Source organism: Oncorhynchus tshawytscha, linkage group LG07 (assembly GCF_018296145.1).
Source record: "Oncorhynchus tshawytscha isolate Ot180627B linkage group LG07, Otsh_v2.0, whole genome shotgun sequence".
NCBI lineage: Eukaryota > Metazoa > Chordata > Actinopteri > Salmoniformes > Salmonidae > Oncorhynchus > Oncorhynchus tshawytscha.
In genome coordinates, this window is record NC_056435.1 from 40,007,948 (window position 1) to 40,030,875 (window position 22,928).

Below are 22,928 nucleotides of genomic sequence, written 5' to 3' on the forward strand. Positions count from 1 at the left end.
AATTTACATGAATTGCTCACCATTAGAATATACAAGATCAAAGTAATCTGTGCCTTTCGTAGTTTGTTTTAATGAATACTTGCATCAATCTGATAACGAAAAATCTCACTGTACAATTAGCCAATTGTTATATGGTTTGTGGATAATGTCGATATAGTCAATCAGATGACCATGGGTTCTGGGGGTTCGAACGGGTTCTGCTGCAGCTGCTCGACGCAGGACATTCCAATGATGACACTGTATCCCAAATCCCTCTGGAACAGTGGCGACAAAACCCAGGTGCAAGAGGACCCAACCATTTGCACTATATACGTCTAACTAACTAAACATTTATGGTAATAATTGTAGCTAGTACTGCTGACATTGAGTGGCAATTGTCATGTTCAACCTATTGTTAAATTTATTTAATTTTCTTTCATATAAAGGTTGAATATGAAGAAATCCTTCCACCATTTCCTGTTTGCTGAAATTCTAATAGTTCACCTAATTTCAGTTTGTGACAAAACAAGCAGTCATTGTGTAGAGAATCATTGTACCATCTAAACGGCTGTGTAATATATTTTCCGTAACCAAACATATTGTATTTTCAGCTGTTTGAAGCTGGTGTACAAAACCGAAAGTAAAACACGCAAAAACTAAACTTAACGGGAAGCATAGAAATGGTGCACATGAAACAGATTTACTGCTTAGACTTGCTTTCAATGGGAATGCCAGATCTATAGGTTACATTTCTATGTGAATTTGGTTGGTTTGCCCAAAAAGGTACATATTGTAGCTTTAAAATCAAAGTGACTAGCTGGTAGTGGGTTGTTCTTGTTGCATGTGGTTTGTAACCTTGTGGTGTTACATCCAGTGTAAAGCAGCATATGTCATAGTCTGCTTGTCTGAGCCATACACTGTCTCCGGGGTCTTCTGAACAAGCTCAATATCCTGGGAGTGACATTCCTTCCAGTACCTGACATAGAACACATGAATCATCCAAAGGTAATGTTTTATTGTATCTAGTGTAAAGGTAAGCTCAAATAATGTTTTCATTGTGAATAACAATGTTTATCCTATTATTACTGTTTAATTTATTGTAATAGTTTAAAAACATTGTTCTGTAATTTGAATGAAGGCAATGTGGTGAGTGACAGATGCAGGCTTTCTGTGTGTGTTACCTGATAAACAGTGGGAAGTATCCAGTTGTTTGCAGATAGTAGCGATTCCAGCAACTTCTGATGCTATATAGTTTGGTAAGCCAAGCTCCTTGTATTTCCCCTGAAAACCAACATAGAAATAAAGACCATGCCCAAAGAGCATTATCAAACGTTATTTGTCACATGCGCCGAATACAACAGTTGTAGATCTTAGAGTGAAGTGCTTACTTACAAGCCCCTAACCAACAATGTAGTTAAGAAAAATACAAACAAAAAAAATATAAATAAAATAAATAATTAAAGAGCAGCTGTAAAATAACAATAGCGAGGCTATATACAGGGGGTACCGGTACAGAGTCTATGTGCTGGGGAGCTCGTTAGTTGAGGTAATATACATGTGGGTAGAGTTATTAAAGTGACTTATGCATGGATAGAGTAGCAGCAGTGTAAAAGAGGGGGGTGGCGGCAATGCAAGTTGTCTGGGTAGCCATTTGATTAGATGTTCAGTAGTCATATCCCTGCATTAGCATAATATTGCAATATTTTAATGGGTGATATGGTCACAATTTCTTTTCTTACTCAAATATCAGAAGCAGGTTTTAGAACCGGCTCAGGGAACAGAACAGAAAACAGGAAAACATCATTTATCATGGAACAGATTCAGAGCCGGGAACAAAAGTGATCTATATTGTTCAGGAGCAGAGCTGTTATTTTAAAAGCATGGGAATGGGTTAATAATGTTCTATTACATTATGGCCATTTTTTTCCAGTCTCACAAATAAAAACACAAAGTGCCTATGCAAAGCCCCCCCTTCTGTCACTCAGAAATGTATTCCAGTGTCAACCTGCCAGCTGAAAATCTTTGCCTGTGTGTGTGCGCATGTGTAGGATGCGTGCCCCTCCACTCTGAAGCATAGGCTACTGTATCACAGTAGCCTTTGACTGTATCCTAATGATGTTACAAGCGCGATTCAGAAATTAGGGAGAGATTTTTAATTATAGAAGAATGGATTAACTTTTTCTATGCTAGTTTAGGATACTATAGTTATCACGTTTCACATTGGATTTGTACATTTAAAAAAAATTCTTTTTTTAAATATTCTTGTGCAGCTCGTCACACACAAGCTTGCTAGCTAGCTCTGGTCCAACATTAAGTTCAAAGTTCCTTCATATAAGCCGCTCCACCGTAGGTATAATTATGTGGGCCTAATTCAGATAATGTATGTCATAAGAAGATGCCCAGTGCTTCAAGTCAAGCCTCCTGCCCCACCCTTTCTCTCTCTATCCATCCATTCGCACACCTGCAAAAGTTCAGTCACATTTAACACCCTACATTTGTCTGTCCAATGCAGGTAACCTACTATAGCTTGCCCACTCCATAGCAAGCTGCTCTATGCACACTGATTGTTGAAGAAAGGTAATGTTGAGCTAAATGTGAAAAAATATATTTCAGAGGTTTCGAAAGGAACCGAAAGCAACCATATAAACCGTTCATTTTTTTTTTTTGGGGGGGGGTGAACTGGTTCAGAACTATATTTCGCTGGTCGGAATAATGGTTCTGTTCAGAACAAAACGATTGGAAAATAATCGAGACGTAGCCTGTGTTGCAACTTTGGAGGTTTTGTGTTGCACTGGCATTTTAGTTAATATGACTGACCAGGCCTGTTGGTTTGAGATTTTCCTGTAGTTGGTGTTAGGAGGGTAACCCCCAGTGAGCCCAGTACATCAGTACATCGTGGAGCTCATGGCAAGCCTGCAGTGTGTCCTGGATGGGGTTCTGATGGTCTGCAGCATGGAGGTAGAAGAGTTCCACAGACTAAGTATGCAGTCTCTTCAGCCAGGTCCAGCTGGGAACTCGCACTGTCTGGTTTCAGGGTCTTTCAGGGTCTTTCTGTCTCAGGGATTGGTCTTGGTGGCAATGCTCACTGGAGATACAGGCAATAAAACAAATGGCTGATAAGGTCCAATAACTTCAGAGAGCATGTGTAAGAAGTTATAGTGGTAGGCCCTAATGTAGCAGAGGTTTGAAACATTGTAGCTAGTTTGTGCTTTGTAAACTAGGATTCTAGTTTTAGGCACTGCATGTGGGTTAACTTTTCTTACACTCATACACGTTTGTTTAACTTGTCTCTTCTTCTCTTATGTTATTAGGCCTACATGCCTATTTTCCAATGCAATCTGGGGATCCCTGCACAACTGAAATGAAACGCCCCACACTCTAGTAGTGAACATATTGCAGAAACATAGCAGTGAAATATGCAATATAGGGTTTTCTTCCATGCGCTGTGCTCTCCTTATGCCAAATAATCAACACTTTATAATATGAATTCAATGGATTGTGGTCAGTAAACCCATGGAATATGGTGTTGATATTATTTATTAAAAATCTATTAGCAAGTACAAATCACAAGTGCATAACTAAACTCAGCAAAAAAATAAATGTCCCTTTTCCAGACCCTGTCTAAATATTAAGATATTTTGTAAAAATCCAAGTAACTTCACAGATCTTCATTGTAAAGGGTTTAATAAACACTGTTTCCCATGCTTGTTCAATGAACCATTAACAATTAATGAAGATGCACCTGTGGAACGGTCATTAAGACACTAACAGCTTACAGACGTAGGCAATTAAGGTCACAGTTATGAAAACTTAGGACACTAAAGAGGCCTTTCTACTGATTCTGAAAAACAAAAAGAAAGATGCCCAGGGTCCCTGCTCATCTGCGTGAATGTGCCTTAGGCATGCTGCAAGGAGGCATGAGGACTGCAGATGTGGCCAGGGAAATAAATTGCAATGTCCGTACTGTGAGACGCCTAAGACAGTGCTACAGGGAGACAAGACGGACAGCTGATCGTCCTCGCAGTAGAAGACCATGTGTATCAACACCTGCTCAGGATCGGTACATCCGAACATCACACCGGCGGGACAGGTACAGAATGGCAACAACAGATCTTTTTTGCTTGTATTATATAACTAACTGTACCTACCAGCATACAATCCTTTCTCCAACTAAATGTTAATCTTTGCGAGTTATATTACACGGTACTAGGATATTAGTCCATCCATAAAGATTAGAAATGAAAAAAAAATGAAACTGTAGGTGAAAACCTGTCTGACTTCACTCGTTCCCAAGCAGGTTAGTATGTATATCTTAGTATGTATATCATGATGCAGTCTTTCTTGGGTCATTTGGCTCCTAAGCCAGGTATGTAGACGTCTTAATGCACTGAAAGATCTCTCACAGCTGCTATAACTGGGATGGTCAGCGTGGCCAGCATGATGCCTTCAATGATGGAAACCAATTAGGGTCTAACAGTTTATACACACAGGACATGTCAGAAGAGGCGTCTTTCTTTTTTGAGAGGTAATGTTTAGCAATAACTACTTCCTCTGGCTTGAGAGGAATATGACATCTGTCTTGTGTGCCTCCCCTCTATGTTCTCTGTCTGTCTTGTCTGCTCCTCTCTCTCCCTCCTCTCTCTTCCTTGCTGTCTGAAGTCCTGCTTCCCTGGATCTCCTATCTTATTACAGAGATGTCATAGTATCAGTGCCGTAATAATATGAAGTATTCTGAACAGACAAACGGACACAGAAGCAATATGCGCATGAACACACATGCAATATGAACAATAGGCCAATAATGTTTACCTGAATTGAGCGAAAAGGGATCATTACTGTTCCTTAATGATATTAGAAGTTCACTCAATCTTAAGCCTGATTTAACATTCAACTGTCTTACCCTTCCCTAACACAATACCTGTGTCCTCTCTCTCTGTGTTGCTTTAGCAACAAAATCAACATGCGTGCAACCATGGGGCAAAACAGATGAGGTAGGCTTCGAGATAGTTGACAACATGTAAGCTATATTTCATCTCCAATGCTTATTGCAAACAAACACATTTGCACAATGACCACTTGTTGTCTCAAATACATCGTTACAGTTGTTGGTTAGCTAGCTAGCAAATTTTAGCCATATTTGCATTGACATGAAATGTCCAAACAACTCAAAACAAGACATGGTATCAATAACATGATGAAACATCCTGAAATGAGCTCTTATGATTCCTCACATGACAGTTTGTCATTCTTGCTAGCAATCTGGCCATCCAGAATCACAACAGTCTATCTTCTGCCCCATGGTTAGACAGTAATTGTTTATTTTGAGATACTTGTCGGGTGGTGAATGGAGTTCCAGCAGTTGGATTCAGTGTCTTGATAGCTAATCAATTCATGTCAAATCTCTGTACCAGGTAGCTAATGCTAGCAGCACTAGGTAGGCCGGGACTACTAGTCTAACTAACGTTAGTTAGTTAACGTTAAACTAGCTATCTGTCAGTACAGCTTTTGAGTCAACATGTTGAAATGTAAGTTAGCTAACAAAGTTTACCTCCGTCCTTGTCATCTTTGCACTCTCTCTCTCAGAGAATGAACAGTCGCCCGTGCTTGCCAAAATATAATTTATTTGGACGAATTAAAAATGACTTTGGAAAACTAAAAAGGCAGGGCAGGCCCGGGCTCATGATTGGAGTATTCAATGTAAAGCACTGTAGCCTAGTTTGTTCTACAACATCCGAGCAGGGCAAAAGACTAGGGCTGAGACCAAATCAATCAAAGCCTGGATTTGGTGACGTCAACGTTCTACTCACACCTACTGTAATGGTCTGGGCCTAAACCACATAAAAACAACACTAGACACTATGGAACTCAAAGCTTTTACAATCTCATCCTGGAATATACACGGTCTGAGGTCATCTGCCTTTGGCCTAAAGAGGAAGAACCCAGACTTTATCGCATGTGTAACTCTGGGTTGTTTTTTTCGCACTGTTTTGTTTTATCTTGTCCAGGTCGCAGTTGTAAATGAGAACTTGTTCTCAACTGGCTTACCTGGTTAAATAAAGGTAAAAGAAATTGGAAATACAGACATTGTCATCCTACAAGAAACATGGTATCAAGGAGACGAACCTACTGGTTGCTCACTAGGTTACAAGGAGCTGGTAGTCCCATCCACCAAACTACCGAGTGTGAGACTCAGGGGGTATGCTAATTTGGTATAGAGCAGACCTGACCCACTCTATTAAATTAGTAAAAACAGGACAATTTTACATCTGGCTAGAAATGAATAAGGAAATGATCTCAACAGAGAAAAATGTCCTCGTGTGCTACCTATATCCCCCCCAATAGAATCCCCATACTTTAACAATGACAGCTTCTCCATCCTAGAGGGGGAGATCAACAATTTCCAGGCCCAGGAACATGTACTAGTCTGTGGTGACCTAAATGCCAGAACTGGACAAGAACCTGACACCCTCAGCACACAGGGGGACAAACACCTATCTGGAGGTGACAGCATCCCCCATATGCCCCCCTAAAGACAACTATGACAGCAAAAACGGGTCACAACTCCTGCAGCTCAGTCGGACGTTGGGTATGTACATAGTCAGTGGTAGGCTTCGAGGGGACTCCTATGGTAGGTACACCCATAGCTCATCTCTTAGCAGTAGTACTGTAGACTACTTTATCACTGACCTCAACCCAGAGTCTGGACCAGGATGTCTTGCTCCCAGGCAGACTAAATAACTTTTTTGCCCGCTTTGAGGACAATACAGTGCCACTGACACGGCCTGCAACGAAAACATGCGGTCTCTCCTTCACTGCAGCCGAGGTGAGTAAGACATTTAAACGTGTTAACCCTCGCAAGGCTGCAGGCCCAGACGGCATCCCCAGCCGCACCCTCAGAGCATGCGCAGACCAGCTGGCCGGTGTGTTTACGGACATATTCAATCAATCCCTATACCAGTCTGCTGTTCCCACATGCTTCAAGAGGGCCACCATTGTTCCTGTTCCCAAGAAAGCTAAGGTAACTGAGCTAAACAACTACCGCCCCGTAGCACTCACTTCCGTCATCATGAAGTGTTTTGAGAGACTAGTCAAGGACCATATCACCTCCACCCTACCTGACACCCTAGACCCACTCCAATTTGCTTACCGCCCAAATAGGTCCACAGACGATGCAATCTCAACCACACTGCACACTGCCCTAACCCATCTGGACAAGAGGAATACCTATGTGAGAATGCTGTTCATCGACTACAGCTCGGCATTCAACACCATAGTACCCTCCAAGCTCGTCATCAAGCTCGAGACCCTGGGTCTCGACCCCGCCCTGTGCAACTGGGTACTGGACTTCCTGACGGGCCGCCCCCAGGTGGTGAGGGTAGGCAACAACATCTCCTCCCCGCTGATCCTCAACACTGGGGCCCCACAAGGGTGCGTTCTGAGCCCTCTCCTGTACTCCCTGTTCACCAACGACTGCGTGGCCACGCACGCCTCCAACTCAATCATCAAGTTTGCGGACGACACAACAGTGGTAGGCTTGATTACCAACAACGACGAGACGGCCTACAGGGAGGAGGTGAGGGCCCTCAGAGTGTGGTGTCAGGAAAATAACCTCACACTCAACGTCAACAAAACTAAGGAGATGATTGTGGACTTCAGGAAACAGCAGAGGGAACACCCCCCTATCCACATCGTTGGAACAGTAGTGGAGAGGGTAGCAAGTTTTAAATTCCTCGGCATACACATCACAGACAAACTGAATTGGTCCACTCACACAGACAGCATCGTGAAGAAGGCGCAGCAGCGCCTCTTCAACCTCAGGAGGCTGAAGAAATTCGGCTTGTCACCAAAAGCACTCACAAACCTCTACAGATGCACAATCGAGAGCATCCTGGCGGGCTGTATCACCGCCTGGTACGGCAACTGCTCCGCCCTCAACCGTAAGGCTCTCCAGAGGGTAGTGAGGTCTGCACAACGCATCACCGGGGGCAAACTACCTGCCCTCCAGGACACCTACACCCACCACCCGATGTTACAGGAAGGCCATAAAGATCATCAAGGACATCAACCACCCGAGCCACTGCCTGTTCACCCCGCTATCATCCAGAAGGCGAGGTCAGTACAGGTGCATCAAAGCTGGGACCGAGAGACTGAAAAACAGCTTCTATCTCAAGGCCATCAGACTGTTAAACAGCCACCACTAACATTGAGTGGCTGCTGCCAACACACTGACACTGACACTGACTCAACTCCAGCCACTTTAATAATGGGAATTGATGGGAAATGATGTAAATATATCACTAGCCACTTTAAACAATGCTACCTTATATAATGTTACTTACCCTACATTATTCATCTCATATGCATACGTATATACTGTACTCTATATCATCGACTGCATCCTTATGTAATACATGTATCACTAGCCACTTTAACTATGCCACTTTGTTTACATACTCATCTCATATGTATATACTGTACTCGATACCATCTACTGTATCTTGCCTATGCTGCTCTGTACCATCACTCATTCATATATCCTTATGTACATATTCTTTATCCCCTTACACTGTGTATAAGACAGTAGTTTTGGAATTGTTAGTTAGATTACTTGTTGGTTATTACTGCATTGTCGGAACTAGAAGCACAAGCATTTCGCTACACTCGCATTAACATCTGCTAACCATGTGTATGTGACAAATAAAATTTGATTTGATTTGTTAGAGCGTTCACAGTCAGCCCACTGACACCCCTATCAGACCACAGCAAAATCACAGCCTACTTGAACAGAGCTATGCTCAATCATGAGGCATCAAAGCCAAAGGAACTGGATAATATTAAGACATGCTATAGAAAGTATAGGGGGCTCTTCCAGGAGAGCAACACAATTAGACCCAACCAAATCATGAGAACTAAAAGATAATTACATGACACATTAGAAAGAATTTACAAAAAAAACTGAGCAAACAAGAATACTATTTGGCCCTAAACAGAGAGTACACAGTGGCAGAATAACTGACCAATGTGACTGACCCAAAATTAAGGAAATCTTTGACTATGTACAGACTCAGTGAGCATAACCTTGCTATTGATAAAGGCCGCCGAAGGCAGACCTGGCTCTCAAGAGAAGACAGGCTATGTGCTCACTGCCCACAAAATGAGGTGGAAACTGAGCTGCACTTCCTAACCTCCTGCCAGGTGTATGACCGTATTAGAGACACATATTTCCCTCAGATTACACAGACCCACAATGAATTCAAAAACAAATCCAATTTTGGTAAACTCCCATACCTATTGGGTGAAGTGCCACAGTGTGCAATCACAGCAGCAAGATGTGACCTGTTGCCACAAGAAAAGGGCAACCAGTGAAGAACAAACACCATTGTAAATACAACCTATATTTGTTTATTTATTTTCCCTTTTGTACTTTAGCCATTTGTACATCATTACAACACTGTATATAGACATAATATGACATCTGAAATGTCTTCTTTTTTAAAAACTTTTGTAAGTGTAATGTTTACTGTTAATTTTTTATTGTTTATTTCACTTTTGTTTTATCTATTTCACTTGCTTTGGCAATGTAAACACATGTTTCACATGCCAATAAAGACCCTTAAATTGAAATTGAATTGTAGACTGCAGATTTCAATTGCTTCTGTCCGACAATGATTTACAGGTTAGGAGTCCGGTCAACAATTTGAATGTCTTCTCTTGTGTAGTTCTAATTTCAACCAGATGATGTCAGCAAACTACAACAGATTCCGCTGAATCTTCATTCAGAAACTTCATCAATGCCTTGCATTGATCTTAATACCAATAGCCTAAATAACAGTAACACAGGCTACATGCTATGTGTATTCTGTGCAGCTTAAAGACAAGCACCAATTTCAACCAATATGTTACTGTTTAACATGTGCACCTGTGTAGCTCAGTTGGTAGAGCATGGTGCTTGCAACGCTAGGGTTGTGGGTTCCATTTCCACGGGGGACCAGTATGAAAATGTATGCATTCTCTACTGTAAATCGCTCTGCATAAGAGTGTCTGCTAAATGATGTAAATGTAGCATTTATAAACTAATAATCAATGTATAAACTATTCATAAATCCTGTATTAAGGAGGTCTATAACTAAGTGTTACAGCTTCCCCTTTATTAGGGAAACACCTCTGGCTCATCAACCTGTCATCTGAATGGACTACACAGTTTAATAAATAAATTACAGTCTTCTAATATTTATGTCAATGTGGAGACTTCAGCATGCTGGCGGAGACATAGCCTATGTTGGCCTATGTGGAATACTCTGTTCCCTTGGGTCACTTTCTTGTTATCAGAAGCCGGTACTAACCAGAAGGTAACTATTAGGAGAGCATTTTCACAGCCAGTCCAAGTTAGACATGCCATCCCTAGGAGGGGTGCGTCACTTGAGTGGGTTGAGTCACTGATGTGATCTTCCTGTCTGGGTTGGCGTCCCCCCTTGGTTTGTGCCGTGGCGGAGATCTTTGTGGGCTATACTCGGCCTTGTCTCAGGATGGTAAGTTGGTGGTTGAAGATATCTATAGTGGTGTGGGGGCTGTGCTTTGGCAAAGTTGGTGGGGTTATATCCTTCCTGTTTGGCTCTGTCCGGGGGTATCATCGGATGGGGCCACAGTGTCTCCTGACCCCTCCTGTCTCAGCCTCCAGTATTTATGCTATAGTGTCAGGGGGCTAGGGTCAGTTTGTTATATCTGGAGTACTTGTCCTGTCTTATCTGGTGTCCTGTGTGAATTTAAGTATGCTCTCTCTAATTCTCTCTTTCTTTCTCTCTCTCGGAGGACCTGAGCCCTACGAACATGCCTCAGGACTACCTGGCATGATGACTCCTTGCTGTCCCCAGTCCACCTGGCCGTGTTGCTGCTCCAGTTTCAACTGTTCTGCCTGTGATTATTATTATTTGACCATGCTGGTCATTTATGAACATTTGAACATCTTGGCCATGTTCTGTTATAATCTCCACCCGGCACAGCCAGAAGAGGACTGGCCACCCCTCATAGCCTGGTTCCTCTCTAGGTTTCTTCCTAGGTTTTGGCCTTTCTCTGGAGTTTTTCCTAGCCAGCGTGCTTCTCCACCTGCATTGCTTGCCGTTTGGGGTTTTAGGCTGGGTTTCTGTACAGCACTTTGAGATATCAGCTGATGTACGAAGGGCTATATAAATAAATACCTTTGATTTGATTTTTGATTTGACACATTGAAGGTAGTCGGCTGTACCTCCAGTCATGGTAAAGTGAATCAGATTAATGGCAAATGCAACTATATCAAGACGAGGGATAATCCCACACATTTCTGCTATCCCATGTTGTCATTTCAAAATAAAACCACGTTCCTAATTACCACTAATATTGTAGTGTGTAGACTTTATTTAACCATGTATGTAGGAAATTGCATTATTTATTCCATTACAGAGTATGATGCCAAGTGTCATATAACACTTTTCAGTCAATCATGTATCTTTTTTTTGTGGAAAGGGCTCAAAGAGCTTGTTTTGCCATTTTTATGAAGTTGACATGGTAGAAAAGAAACGTGCAGAACAGTGGGTTGGCGGTATAGGCACATGTGCATTGCTTCATTTGCATATATTTTTTTACAATATTTCATCAAATGTGTAATAGAAATATTATCCTATTTGTGTCTACATTCAACTAGTAATGGTCATTTTGGTATATATGAAGGGAGAAAAAAATACTCTATCCGGTGTGGTGCCTGGCCTTAGCCTATGCAGTACACTATTCAGGCTAACCCTTTCTTTCCCAGGAACCCTCTCCCAGGTAAACCAGCGACCCAGGGACCCCCATCATATATTAGCAAAAAATTATAATTTCACGTCTTGTTTTATCAGGGGAATGATATTGGTAAGGAGAAGTAATCAACATTTTTAAATGGGATTTGGTAGATATAGTTGTTCATTATTTTGACGTCCCACACATTATAATTGAAAGAGGAAGTGTAAACTCAAACGTAGCTTATTAGCTAGAAAGGTAACGTGAAACACATTTTTGCTAAGAGCAGCTGTTTATGTCACGACTTCCGCCGAAGTCGGTCCCTCTCCTTGTCCGGGCGATGCTCCTTGCCCCAAGAGTACGACGGGAGGGCTGCGAACTACCAGGGATTCTTGTTGCAATTAGACCTCTATCTGGTCACCATCCACCCGGCTCCATCGGACCGTGAGAGGGTGTCCGCCCTCGTCTCGACCACCCGCCCGAGGGTAGAGCGGCGGGTGAGCGCCTCTACCATCTGAGGCAGGAGACGAGGAGCGCACAGGAGTTCGCCCTGGAGTTTAGGACCCTGGCTTGCAGTTTGAGCGAGGTTGTCCGTCGGCAGCTGGCCTGCAGAGACACCACCCTCACGTTTGACCAGCTGGTGGACCTGTCCATCAGACCGGAGGGGGTTCCCGCTCTTGCACCATCTGTGGCCGCAGAGGTCACACTGCCGGTCAGTGCCGGGTTGGTTCATCTGGGAATCGGGGCAGCAGGCAGGGCTCTCTGGCGTCACCCCAGGTGAGCCGGCACCATTCTCACCCAGAGCCCTCTGTTGCTCATATGTTTGTGTCTGTTACGTTCCCTGATTTTCCCTCGCATTCCCAGCATAAGGCGCTCATCGATTCAGGCGCAGCTGGGAATTTTATTGATAGTGCTTTAGCCTATAGTTTAGGGATCCCCATCGTTCCCGTGGATGTGCCCTTCCCTGTTGACGCCTTAGATAGTTGACCATTAGGGTCAGGGTTGTTTAGGGAGGTCACCGTGCCACTGGGCATGGTGACGCAGGGGGCCATACGGAGAGAATTAGTCTCTTCCTTATTGACTCGCCTGCGTTTCCCGTGGTGCTGGGCCTACCCTGGTTAGCTTGTCATAACCCCACTGTTTCTTGGCCACAGAGGGCTCTCACGGGGTGGTTGCGAGAGTGCTCAGGAGAGCACTCTCGCAACCAGAGTGTTTCGGGGTTTCCGTTGGTGCTACTACGGTGGAAAGTCCAGACCAGGTCTCCACCGTGTGCATTCCCCCTGAATATGCCGATTTGGCTCTCGTCTTCTCCAAAAAGAAGGCGACTCAATTACCACCTCATCGACGGGGCGATTGTGCGATAGATCTCCTGGTAGACGCTGCACTTCCCAGGAGTCATGTGTATCCCCTCTCACAGGCGGAGACGGAGGCTATGGAGACATATGTCTCTGAATCCCTGCGTCAGGGGAACATTCGGTCCTCCACTTCACCCGCCTCCTCAAATTTATTTTTGTGAAGAAGGAGGGAGGTCTGCTCCCGTGTATTGATTATCGGGGTCTGAATCAGATCACTGGGAGGTATAGTTACCTGCTACCGCTCATCGCCATAGTGATTGAGTCAATGCATGGGGCGCGCTTCTTCACCATATTAGATCTCAGGAGCGCTTACAACCTGGTGCATATTCGAGAGGGAGACGAGTGGAAGACGGCTTTCAGTACCACCTCTGGGCACTATGAGTACCTCGTCATGCCGTACAGGTTGATGAATGCGCCATCAGTCTTCCAAGCCTTTGTAGACAACATTTTCAGGGACCTGTACGGGCAGGGTGTAGTGGTGTATATTGATGACATTTTGATATACACTGCTACACGCGCTGAGCATGTGTCCCTGGTGTGCAGAGTGCTTGGACGCCTGTTGAAGCATGACCTGTACGTCAAGGCTGAGAAATTCCTGTTCTTCCAACAGTCCATCTCCTTCCTAGGGTATTGCATTTCCACTTCAGGGGTGGAGATGGAGAGTGACCGCATTGCACGGTAAAGGGGGTGCAGCGGTTTTTAGGGTTTGCCAACTACTACCAGAGGTTTATCCGGTGTTTTGGTCAGGTAGTGGCTCCAATTACCTCACTGCTGAAGGGGGGCCCGGTGCGCTTGTAGTGGTCAGCTGAGGCGGACAGGGCTTTTAGTCACCTGAGGGCTCTGTTTACCTTGGCTCCCGTGTTGGCCCGGTACTCTCTCAGCACTCGGGTACGCCACAGAAGCTCCGTCCCTGTGCCTTCTTCTCGAAGAAGCTCAGCCCGGCGGAGCAAAACTATGATGTGGGGGATCGGGAGCTGTTGGCTGTCGTCAAAGCCTTGAATGCGTGGAGACATTGGCTTGAGGAGGCTTAACACCCTTTTCTTATCTGGACTGACCACCGCAATCGGGAGTGCATCCAGGAGGCAAGGAGACTGAACCCTCGCCAGGCTAGGTGGGCCATGTTTTTCACCCATTTTGTGTTTACTCTTTCCTACAGACCAGGCTCTCAGAATGTTAAGGCAGACACATTGTCCTGGTTGTATGACACAGAGGAGCAGCCCATGGATCCCACTCCCATACTCCCAGCCTATTGCCTGGTGGTGCCGGTAGCATGGGAGCTGGATGCGGACATTGAGCAGGCGTTACGTGCAGAGCCCGCTCCCCTCCAGTGTCCAGCTGGACGTTTGTACGTTCCGTGTGCTGTCCGCGACCGGCTGATCTATTGGGCCCACACGTCACCCCCTCTGGTCATCCTGGGATCGGTCGGACGGTGCGCTGTCTTAGTGGGATGTACTGGTGGCCCACTTTGGCTAAGGATGTGAGGGTTTATGTTTCCTCCTGCTCGGTGTGCGCTCAGTGTAAGGCTCCTAGGCACCTGCTCAGAGGTAAATTACAACCCTTACCCGTTCCACAATGGCCGTGGTCGCACCTGTCGGTAGATTTCCTGACTGATCTTCCTCCTTCACAGGGTAACATCCCAATCCTGGTCGTTGTGCTTCGTTTTTCTAAGTCCTGTCGTCTCCTCCCTTTGCCCGGTCTCCCTACGGCCCTACAGATTGCGGAGGCCCTGTTTACACACGTCTTCCGGCACTACGGGGTGCCTGAGGATATAGTGTCTGATCGGGGTCCACAGTTCACGTCGAGGGTCTGGAGGGCCACTAATCCACCACTAATTATACTATTTATACTAATACAATTGTTCAGGTAAAGAATGTTTAACAAGTAAATACAAAATCTCAAAAAGATTGGTGTCAAAATTATTGGCACCCCTGAAGATTCTTATAAATAAAATCAAACAAAATAAAATATGCATTAACATTATACTTGTTTAAGTTAATCTAAGTTAAAGGAAATGTATTGTGGTCTTCTATGGCTTCCTGTTTTACTGATATATTAAAATGTACAAATGTCAAATCTATTTTTCATCCATCACCATTGAGAAAGGCAAATAACTCACAAATGAAAAGAGCTAAATGGTGGTTGACTTTCATAAATCAGGCAATGGGTAAAAACGCAATCTACAATTGCCAATAAACAATTTGCAAGTGCTGCTGTAAAAGATCCTCTAATGAGAGCTACCAACAAACGTAGATGCCTGGAGTCTGCAGACGAAAATAGACGTCTTTGGCCACGCACACCAGTTGTGGGTTTGGATGCATATGCAGAAAATAACCTCTCATACCTACTGTAAAATATTGGTGGTGGATCATTGATGTTATGGGGTGTTTTCCTTCCACTGGTCCTGGGGATTTTAATAAGGTCAATGACATCATTAACTCTACCAAGTACAGGGGCCTCATTTATAAACTTTACGTTAATTGTACACTAAATATCTGCATGCTACATTTCTGTAAAGACTTCACACTCACAAAAACATTGAGTTTTATTAACTTGGCGCATGCCATACATTTGCATGTTTCCCGTTATAAATCAGACCTGTTGTAAAATTGTGCGCGCTTGAACGAGCATTATAGCTCCTTATGAAAAATGCCTATCATTCACCTTCTATGGTGACAATGAGCCCTTATTTGCTACATAGTTAGGAAGTATTGGAATTATGCCAAGACAGCATCTAAATATAATGGGAAACTTGATTAGCTTCTTTGGAGGTGTTTGCAGAAAGTTTGATTTTGCAGTGACACTTGCTGTATCTGACCGTTTCTGAAAGACAAACACAATTGTAAATTGTTGTGGACCTGTAAACAGACTGTTTAAACTTTTTTCCCAAACCTAAATATGCTGCATTCTGAAACATTATATACTATATATTTATATATTATAGATTTGTTTAAACTTCATTAGGCCTACTTACAGTTGTAGCCCACACTCTTCAATGCAAAATATCAACTGACTGTTCACCTGTTAAATTCGACTGTATGCTATAAACCGCACTCCGTTTCGAATGCATAGACCAAAAAACGTGACATTTTAATAGCCTTTCTAATAAACCCATGGAAATTAGAGATGCACGTGGTAATTTGTTTTATGGCTACTTCGGGAATATGAACTCATCATGGCCAGAAAATGTGAGCAATTTATTATGCAATGGACATGATAGGTAGGCTGTATGTAATTATGTTTATTCATTCAATATTGTCTACGAGAATTTGACATCAGATGTAGGCTAACAAACGGCAATGGGAAAGGTGAGCCAACTGTTGTACTGTTAAAATGTGGATGGATCGCATAGAGCAAAATACTTGAATTAGTTTATCTATTTACTACTGTGAAATGGGTCAAATGAAATGAGCGATGGGACGAATGGTAGCCCATCCTAATTTGTTGTAGGCCTATAGGCTTTTTCGAGTATGAAACCATCACAGTCAGAAAAGGTGAGGAATTTATTATACAATGATCATGGAAGTGAAGGGAATAATAAGAAATAGAATAACTAGAAATATTTCAAGTTATTTTAGAATGCAAAGATAAAATACATCGATTTTCGCTCTTCTCACTAATGGCAAATAATTGCATCTTGTTATTATATTTAGCTTCCAGTTTTTTAAAAATATTTATGAATAATAAATTCATCATGTATTCCCCATTTGCACAAGGCTACCAGGCTACTTGGGCCTTCTTGCAATGCAATATTTCAACCACTAGAAACTGTGCGTAGGCATGATCTAAAGTTTGCGGGAGGAAAAGAAGATTTTATAAATGCCAACATTTGCGTGAAAACTGGCGCAGGCATGTTTTGTGGCCTATTTTGTGCGTGGGCTACACAACGTTTATAAATGAGGCCCCTGGACATTTTAGTCAAAAACCAGGTTGCCTCTTCCAGGAGGCTGAAACTTGGCCACAAGTGGATCTTCCATCAATACAATGACCCCAAGCACACATACAAATCCACCAAGATATGGTTAATTGACCATAAAATCAATATTTTGCAATGGCCATCTGTCTGCTAACATGAACCCCATTGAAAACCTGTGGTTTGAATTGAAGAGGGCAGTCTATAATCGCAGACTAAAGGATATCAGGGATCTGATCAGATTCTGTATGGAGGAATGGTCTAAGATTCCTCCGAATCGCACGGAACAATCATAGAATGTGCCCTTATCCTCGGAAGGGGAGGGTGCTCAAAGTAGAGCTGGGTGATATGGACAAAAATCCATGTTGCGATAAATTGCCTGAATTGATGCGATAACGAATAGAACGATAGAACATCAATGTGCACGATTTTTTTTAAATTACTCTTTAAACTATGACTACTAGCTTTGTTGTTGTAGATATAAATTGTCTTAACAATCACCCATATTAGCAAACGAATATTTTTCTAATAAGTATTGAAAACAGGGGGTGGCAATAATTTTGACACATATCTTTCTGAGATTTTGTTTAAATTAATAGTTAATCCAAATATTTTTCTCTGAGCAAATGATAAATGTAGATAGTTTAGACCATGTATGGCATTGACCTTCGGGACCTTGGGTCATTAAACTAGATGCATGCATAGCAGGCTTTACTTGGAGAGCAGCAGTAACTTTGCTCTGCCTCTGGCCCTATGACCACGGGCAGCATCAGCTGTGCCTGCACTGACCTGTGCAGCTTGACCAGCCTCAGTCCTCCTTCATAACGCACTGTGGCATATCTCATCCTTTCTCTCTCTATTCTATTACAAATATAGGTTCCTCTTTGGGTAGGATTAGACAGCAGTGGATACCACTGTTTCTAACACATTGCCCCTGAATTGAAACTGGTCTGCTGAATTGAAAACTGCTCTGTTCCCACATGTAATTAAGGAAACATGTCATTAAAATAAACACTTGAGTAAATGAGAGATACAAAGTATATTGAAAGCAGGTGCTTCCACACAGGTGTGATTCCTGAGTTAATTAAGCAATTGAAACATCCCATCATGCTTAGGGTCATGTATAAAAATGCCCAGTTGCCCATTATTTTGCCTACCATGGCTAGAAGAAAAGATCCCTGACTTTGAAAGAGGGGTCTTACAGGAGCCTAAGGGGTTAAAGTGTGTGGGTGTCAGTCATCAGATCTCAACCCAGTTGAACACTTATGGGAGATTCTGGAGCAGCGCCTGAGACAGCATTTTCCACCACCATCAACAAAACACCAAATGATGGAATTTCTCCTGGAAGAATGTCACATCCCCCCCCCAATAGAGTTCAGGAAACTTGTGGAATATATGCCAAGGCACACCATGCCTTATTAAGACACTTTATGTTGGTGTTTCCTTTATTTTGTCAGTAACCTCTACCTGCTGCCATTGTCTAGAAAGTAATGGCCTAGAACGAATTGTTTTATTGTAGCCGAAGGGGCCCTCATATCCAATCACATGAGCAGGCTATATCTGAAGAAAAGAACACAGTTGTAACCTGCAACCTGTTACAAAACATTTGTGGAAAAAGCTACCATTTCAGTCTAATTTTAGACATCCATTTCATTGAAACGATCCATTGGCTCTTCAAAGGAGCAATACTCCCACTCACTCGGTGGCGATAAGCCATTGCGCACGCATGTGCGTTCAACATCTGCATGTGGTAGGCTAAACCAGTAAGGCTCGACCTCCAAGCGCCCCTTTCTACGGGATGTATGGCTGCATCTCTTTTGGAAGGTGTGGGATTGACTCTGCTCCTCACTCTGTTTGAAGTGTAACCGTGATGCGTGTGTTCATTTTTTTCTCCAGTAAATTGGCTACTGGTTTTGCTTTCGCTAAAACATGCGTCAATGTCGCTACATTTCTACGGATTAATGCATACGCAAAATATTGATACGTTCAACACAACGTGAATATGGATTTTATCTTTGTTTCAATACTTGTTATATTTATCGACGCGATTTACGCAGTGTCCCGCTATGGAAATCTCCAACCATACATGTACGTTTTTTTTATCAGCTGTCGTTGTTTTGACTTACATTGTTTTTGCATGATAATACATTTTACAGTCACAGTTACCTACATTATAAAACTTCTGGTAAAATGTCACTTGTTACTACCGCTGCTATTTATTTGAGCTTGACATATAACCAAAATCCAATATCTTTTGACATATTAAACAATTTATTATTATTTTACAACTTTCGTTAGTTGAAATATTAGATTTGAATATTAATTTATCAATTTCTATATATTTAAATATTTCATGTTTTACTCTAGAGGTGTTTGCATTGAAAGGAGAAACATTGGGTGTGCATAGTTAAACGACACAGACAATAACCAGTCAACTCTAAGGCTGTATTTTGTACATTTCTCATAAAGGAATGTACCTTGAACTATGACAGTGTTGTCATAAGAATACTCTAGTTTCTCTCTCAACATGCACTGTAATGGTATACCTTTACATAATTACACATGATCTCCGGGCGGATTAATGATGCAGCATTCGTGAGACGCCTCTACGTGTCCCTATAATGGAGAGCATGCCAGAGTAGCAGGTGAAATAAATCAGAGATTAGGGGCTTCTGATAAATCTGACTTCATGAAAAGGATTATATAAATCTCAGAGATTTTTAATTGTTCAGCTGTAATGACCCTGTCATTGCCTTATAGTGAGAAATAATGAGTATTCTTAGAGGGCCTGTAAGACCATTACTGTAAGACCATTACCATGAGACCATGACCATTACTGTAAGATCATTACCATGAGACCATTACCATGAGACCATTACCGTAAGACCATTACTGTAAGACCATTACCATGAGACCATTACCATGAGACCATTACCGTAAGACCATTACTGTAAGACCATTACCATGAGACCATTACCGTAAGACCATTACTGTAAGACCATTACCATGAGACCATTACCATGAGACCATTACCGTAAGACCATTACTGTAAGACCATTACCATGAGACCATTACCATGAGACCATTACCGTAAGACCATTACTGTAAGACCATTACCATGAGACCATTACCGTAAGACCATTACTGTAAGACCATTACCATGAGACCATTACCATGAGACCATTACCATAAGACCATTACTGTAAGACCATTACCGTGAAACTATTACCATGAGACCATTACCGTAAGACCATTACCATGAGACCATTACCGTAAGACCATTACCATGAGACCATTACTGTAAGACCATTACCGTAAGACCATTACTGTAAGACCATTACCGTGAGACCATTACTGTAAGACCATTACCATTAAACCATTACAATGAGATCATTACCATGAGACCATTACCGCGAGACCATTACCATGAGACCATTACCGTAAGACCATTACCATGAGACCATTACAATGAGACCATTACCATGATACCACTACCGCAAGACCATTACCGTGAGACGATTACCATGAGACCATTACCGTAAGACCATTACCATGAGACCACTACCGTAAGACCATTACCATGAGACCACTACCGTAAGACCATTACCATGAGACCACTACCGTAAGACCATTACCATGAGACCATTACCGTAAGACCATTACCATGAGACCATTACCGTAAGACCATTACCATGAGACCATTACTGTAAGACCATTACCGTAAGACCATTACTGTAAGACCATTACCGTGAGACCATTACTGTAAGACCATTACCATGAGACCATTACAATGAGACCATTACCATGATACCACTACCAAGACCATTACCGTGAGACGATTACCATGAGACCATTACCGTAAGACCATTACCATGAGACCACTACCGTAAGACCATTACCATGAGACCACTACCGTAAGACCATTACCATGAGACCACTACCGTAAGACCATTACTATGAGACCACTACCGTAAGACCATTACCATGATACCACTACTGTAAGACCATTACTATGAGACCACTACCGTAAGACCATTACCATGATACCACTACTGTAAGACCATTTCCGTGAGACCATTACCATGAGACCATTACCGTAAGACCATTGCCAGTCTAGGGCTAGTAGATCCAGTATTAGCATCACCAACTGAAGGTTTTTACAGACATATCAGACATACACACTATTCCAGAGACGAGACACGTCTGGAAATGGAATTACAGAGCTGCTCCTAAATGATTAGACATACTGCACTTTCTGCTGCTAGAGAGGTACTGAAACACTTCTTAATGTTAGAGGGATGGTATGGCACATTGAGACGGTTTTAGATGCTTTACAATGCAGGGAATATGTTGCAATGGGATCTATGGCACTGATGGCACCTGGTTTATAAATTAAAAAAAATAGACAGCCAAATCAGTTTGTATGACCATGTATTCTTCTCTTCTTTGGTCAATATTTTGACATACTGTAGTATCAGGTACTGTCTTAGTGAATGTTGAATGATTGAATTCTTGCTGCAGGCAGTGTATTGTGCTGCCATTTTTAGCGATATAAACAGTAATGCGTGAGGAATTCCCTGTACGTATTAGCAGACAGCGTGGGCACTCTGTCATTTTTTACTTTAAGTAATCACCACAAGGGTGTTGCACTACACGGTACAGTAGGGCCGGGACAATACCAATATTGCGATAGAGGTTTGTATCGTGGCAAGGAAACAAACATGAAGCGGGTGTAATTTCTTTAGGAAAACAGCCCTAATGTTAAACACCAACATCATTATTATTTTCATCCAGAGTCACATTTGATTTATTTCCCCATGCTATAGGACACAATATTTTAAAAATAGCTTGATTTGTTCAATGTTTTTTGCCGCCGCCCTCTTTCAGGCCCAACGTGTGTGCAGAGCGGGAAGTGATGCTCGTTGCCCAAAGGCAGCCCTGTGTGCAGGCCTTCACACGCATGGTCAAGGTCTGGAAGCAAGGCTGCCTAGGACAGAACTGGTGCATGGGGTACGAGAGAAGGTGAGTCCTGCTCTTAATTCAGGCATGCATCCATTCCTCTATCCATCCATTCCTCTGTCCATCCATTCCTCTATCCATCCATTCCTCTATCCATCATTCCTCTATCCATCCATCCATTCCTCTATCCATCCATTCCTCTATCCATCCATTCCTCTATCCATCCATCCATTCCTCTATCCATCCATTCCTCTATCCATCCATTCCTCTATCCATCCATCCATTCCTCTATCCATCCATTCCTCTATCCATCCATTCCTCTATCCATCCATCCATTCCTCTATCCATCCATTCCTCTATCCATCCATTCCTCTATCCATCCATTCCTCTATCCATCCATTCCTCTATCCTTCCATTCCTCTATCCATCCATTCCTCTGTCCATCCATTCCTCTGTCCATCCATTCCTCTGTCCATCCATTCCTCTGTCCATCCATTCCTCTATCCTTCCATTCCTCTATCCATCCATTCCTCTATCCATCCATTCCTCTATCCTTCCATTCCTCTATCCATCCATTCCTCTATCCTTCCATTCCTCTATCCATCCATTCCTCTATCCTTCCATTCCTCTATCCATCCATTCCTCTATCCATCCATTCCTCTATCCATCCATTCCTCTATTAAATCAAATAGCACTTTATTCATCACATGCTTTGTAAACAACAGGTGAGGAGTAACAGTGAAATGTTACTTACGGCCATTCCCAACAATGCAGAAAGTAATAGAAAAGTAAAACACGTAATAATAACAGATACCCACAATGAGTAATGATAACTTGGTTATATACAGGAGGTACCAGTATCGAGCTGATGTGCAGTGGTACGAGATAATAGAGGTAGATATGTACGTGACAGATAGTAAACTATCAGCAGCATATGTGTTGAGTCAAAAAATGTTTTTGCAAACAGTGTCAAT

General features: G+C 42.7%; 1 protein-coding gene across 2 annotated transcripts in view; it reads left to right on the plus strand.

Annotated features, from left to right (window-relative positions):
• The first annotated feature begins 18,712 nt into the window (after nucleotides 1–18,712).
• Nucleotides 18,713–22,928, plus strand: part of megf6b (multiple EGF-like-domains 6b) — an 83,074-nt gene continuing 78,858 nt past the window's right edge. Inside the window, exons 1-2 of one of the 2 annotated variants that reach the window (XR_006083730.1) lie at nucleotides 18,713–19,083; nucleotides 21,883–22,017. Coding sequence is in view for 1 of the 2 variants with exons in the window: in XM_024427157.2 (XP_024282925.1) it covers nucleotides 18,998–19,083; nucleotides 21,883–22,017 (221 nt within the window). In the remaining variant the exon portion in view is untranslated. The remainder of the gene's footprint in view (nucleotides 19,084–21,882; nucleotides 22,018–22,928) is intronic. The other variant, XM_024427157.2, reaches the window with a different exon arrangement.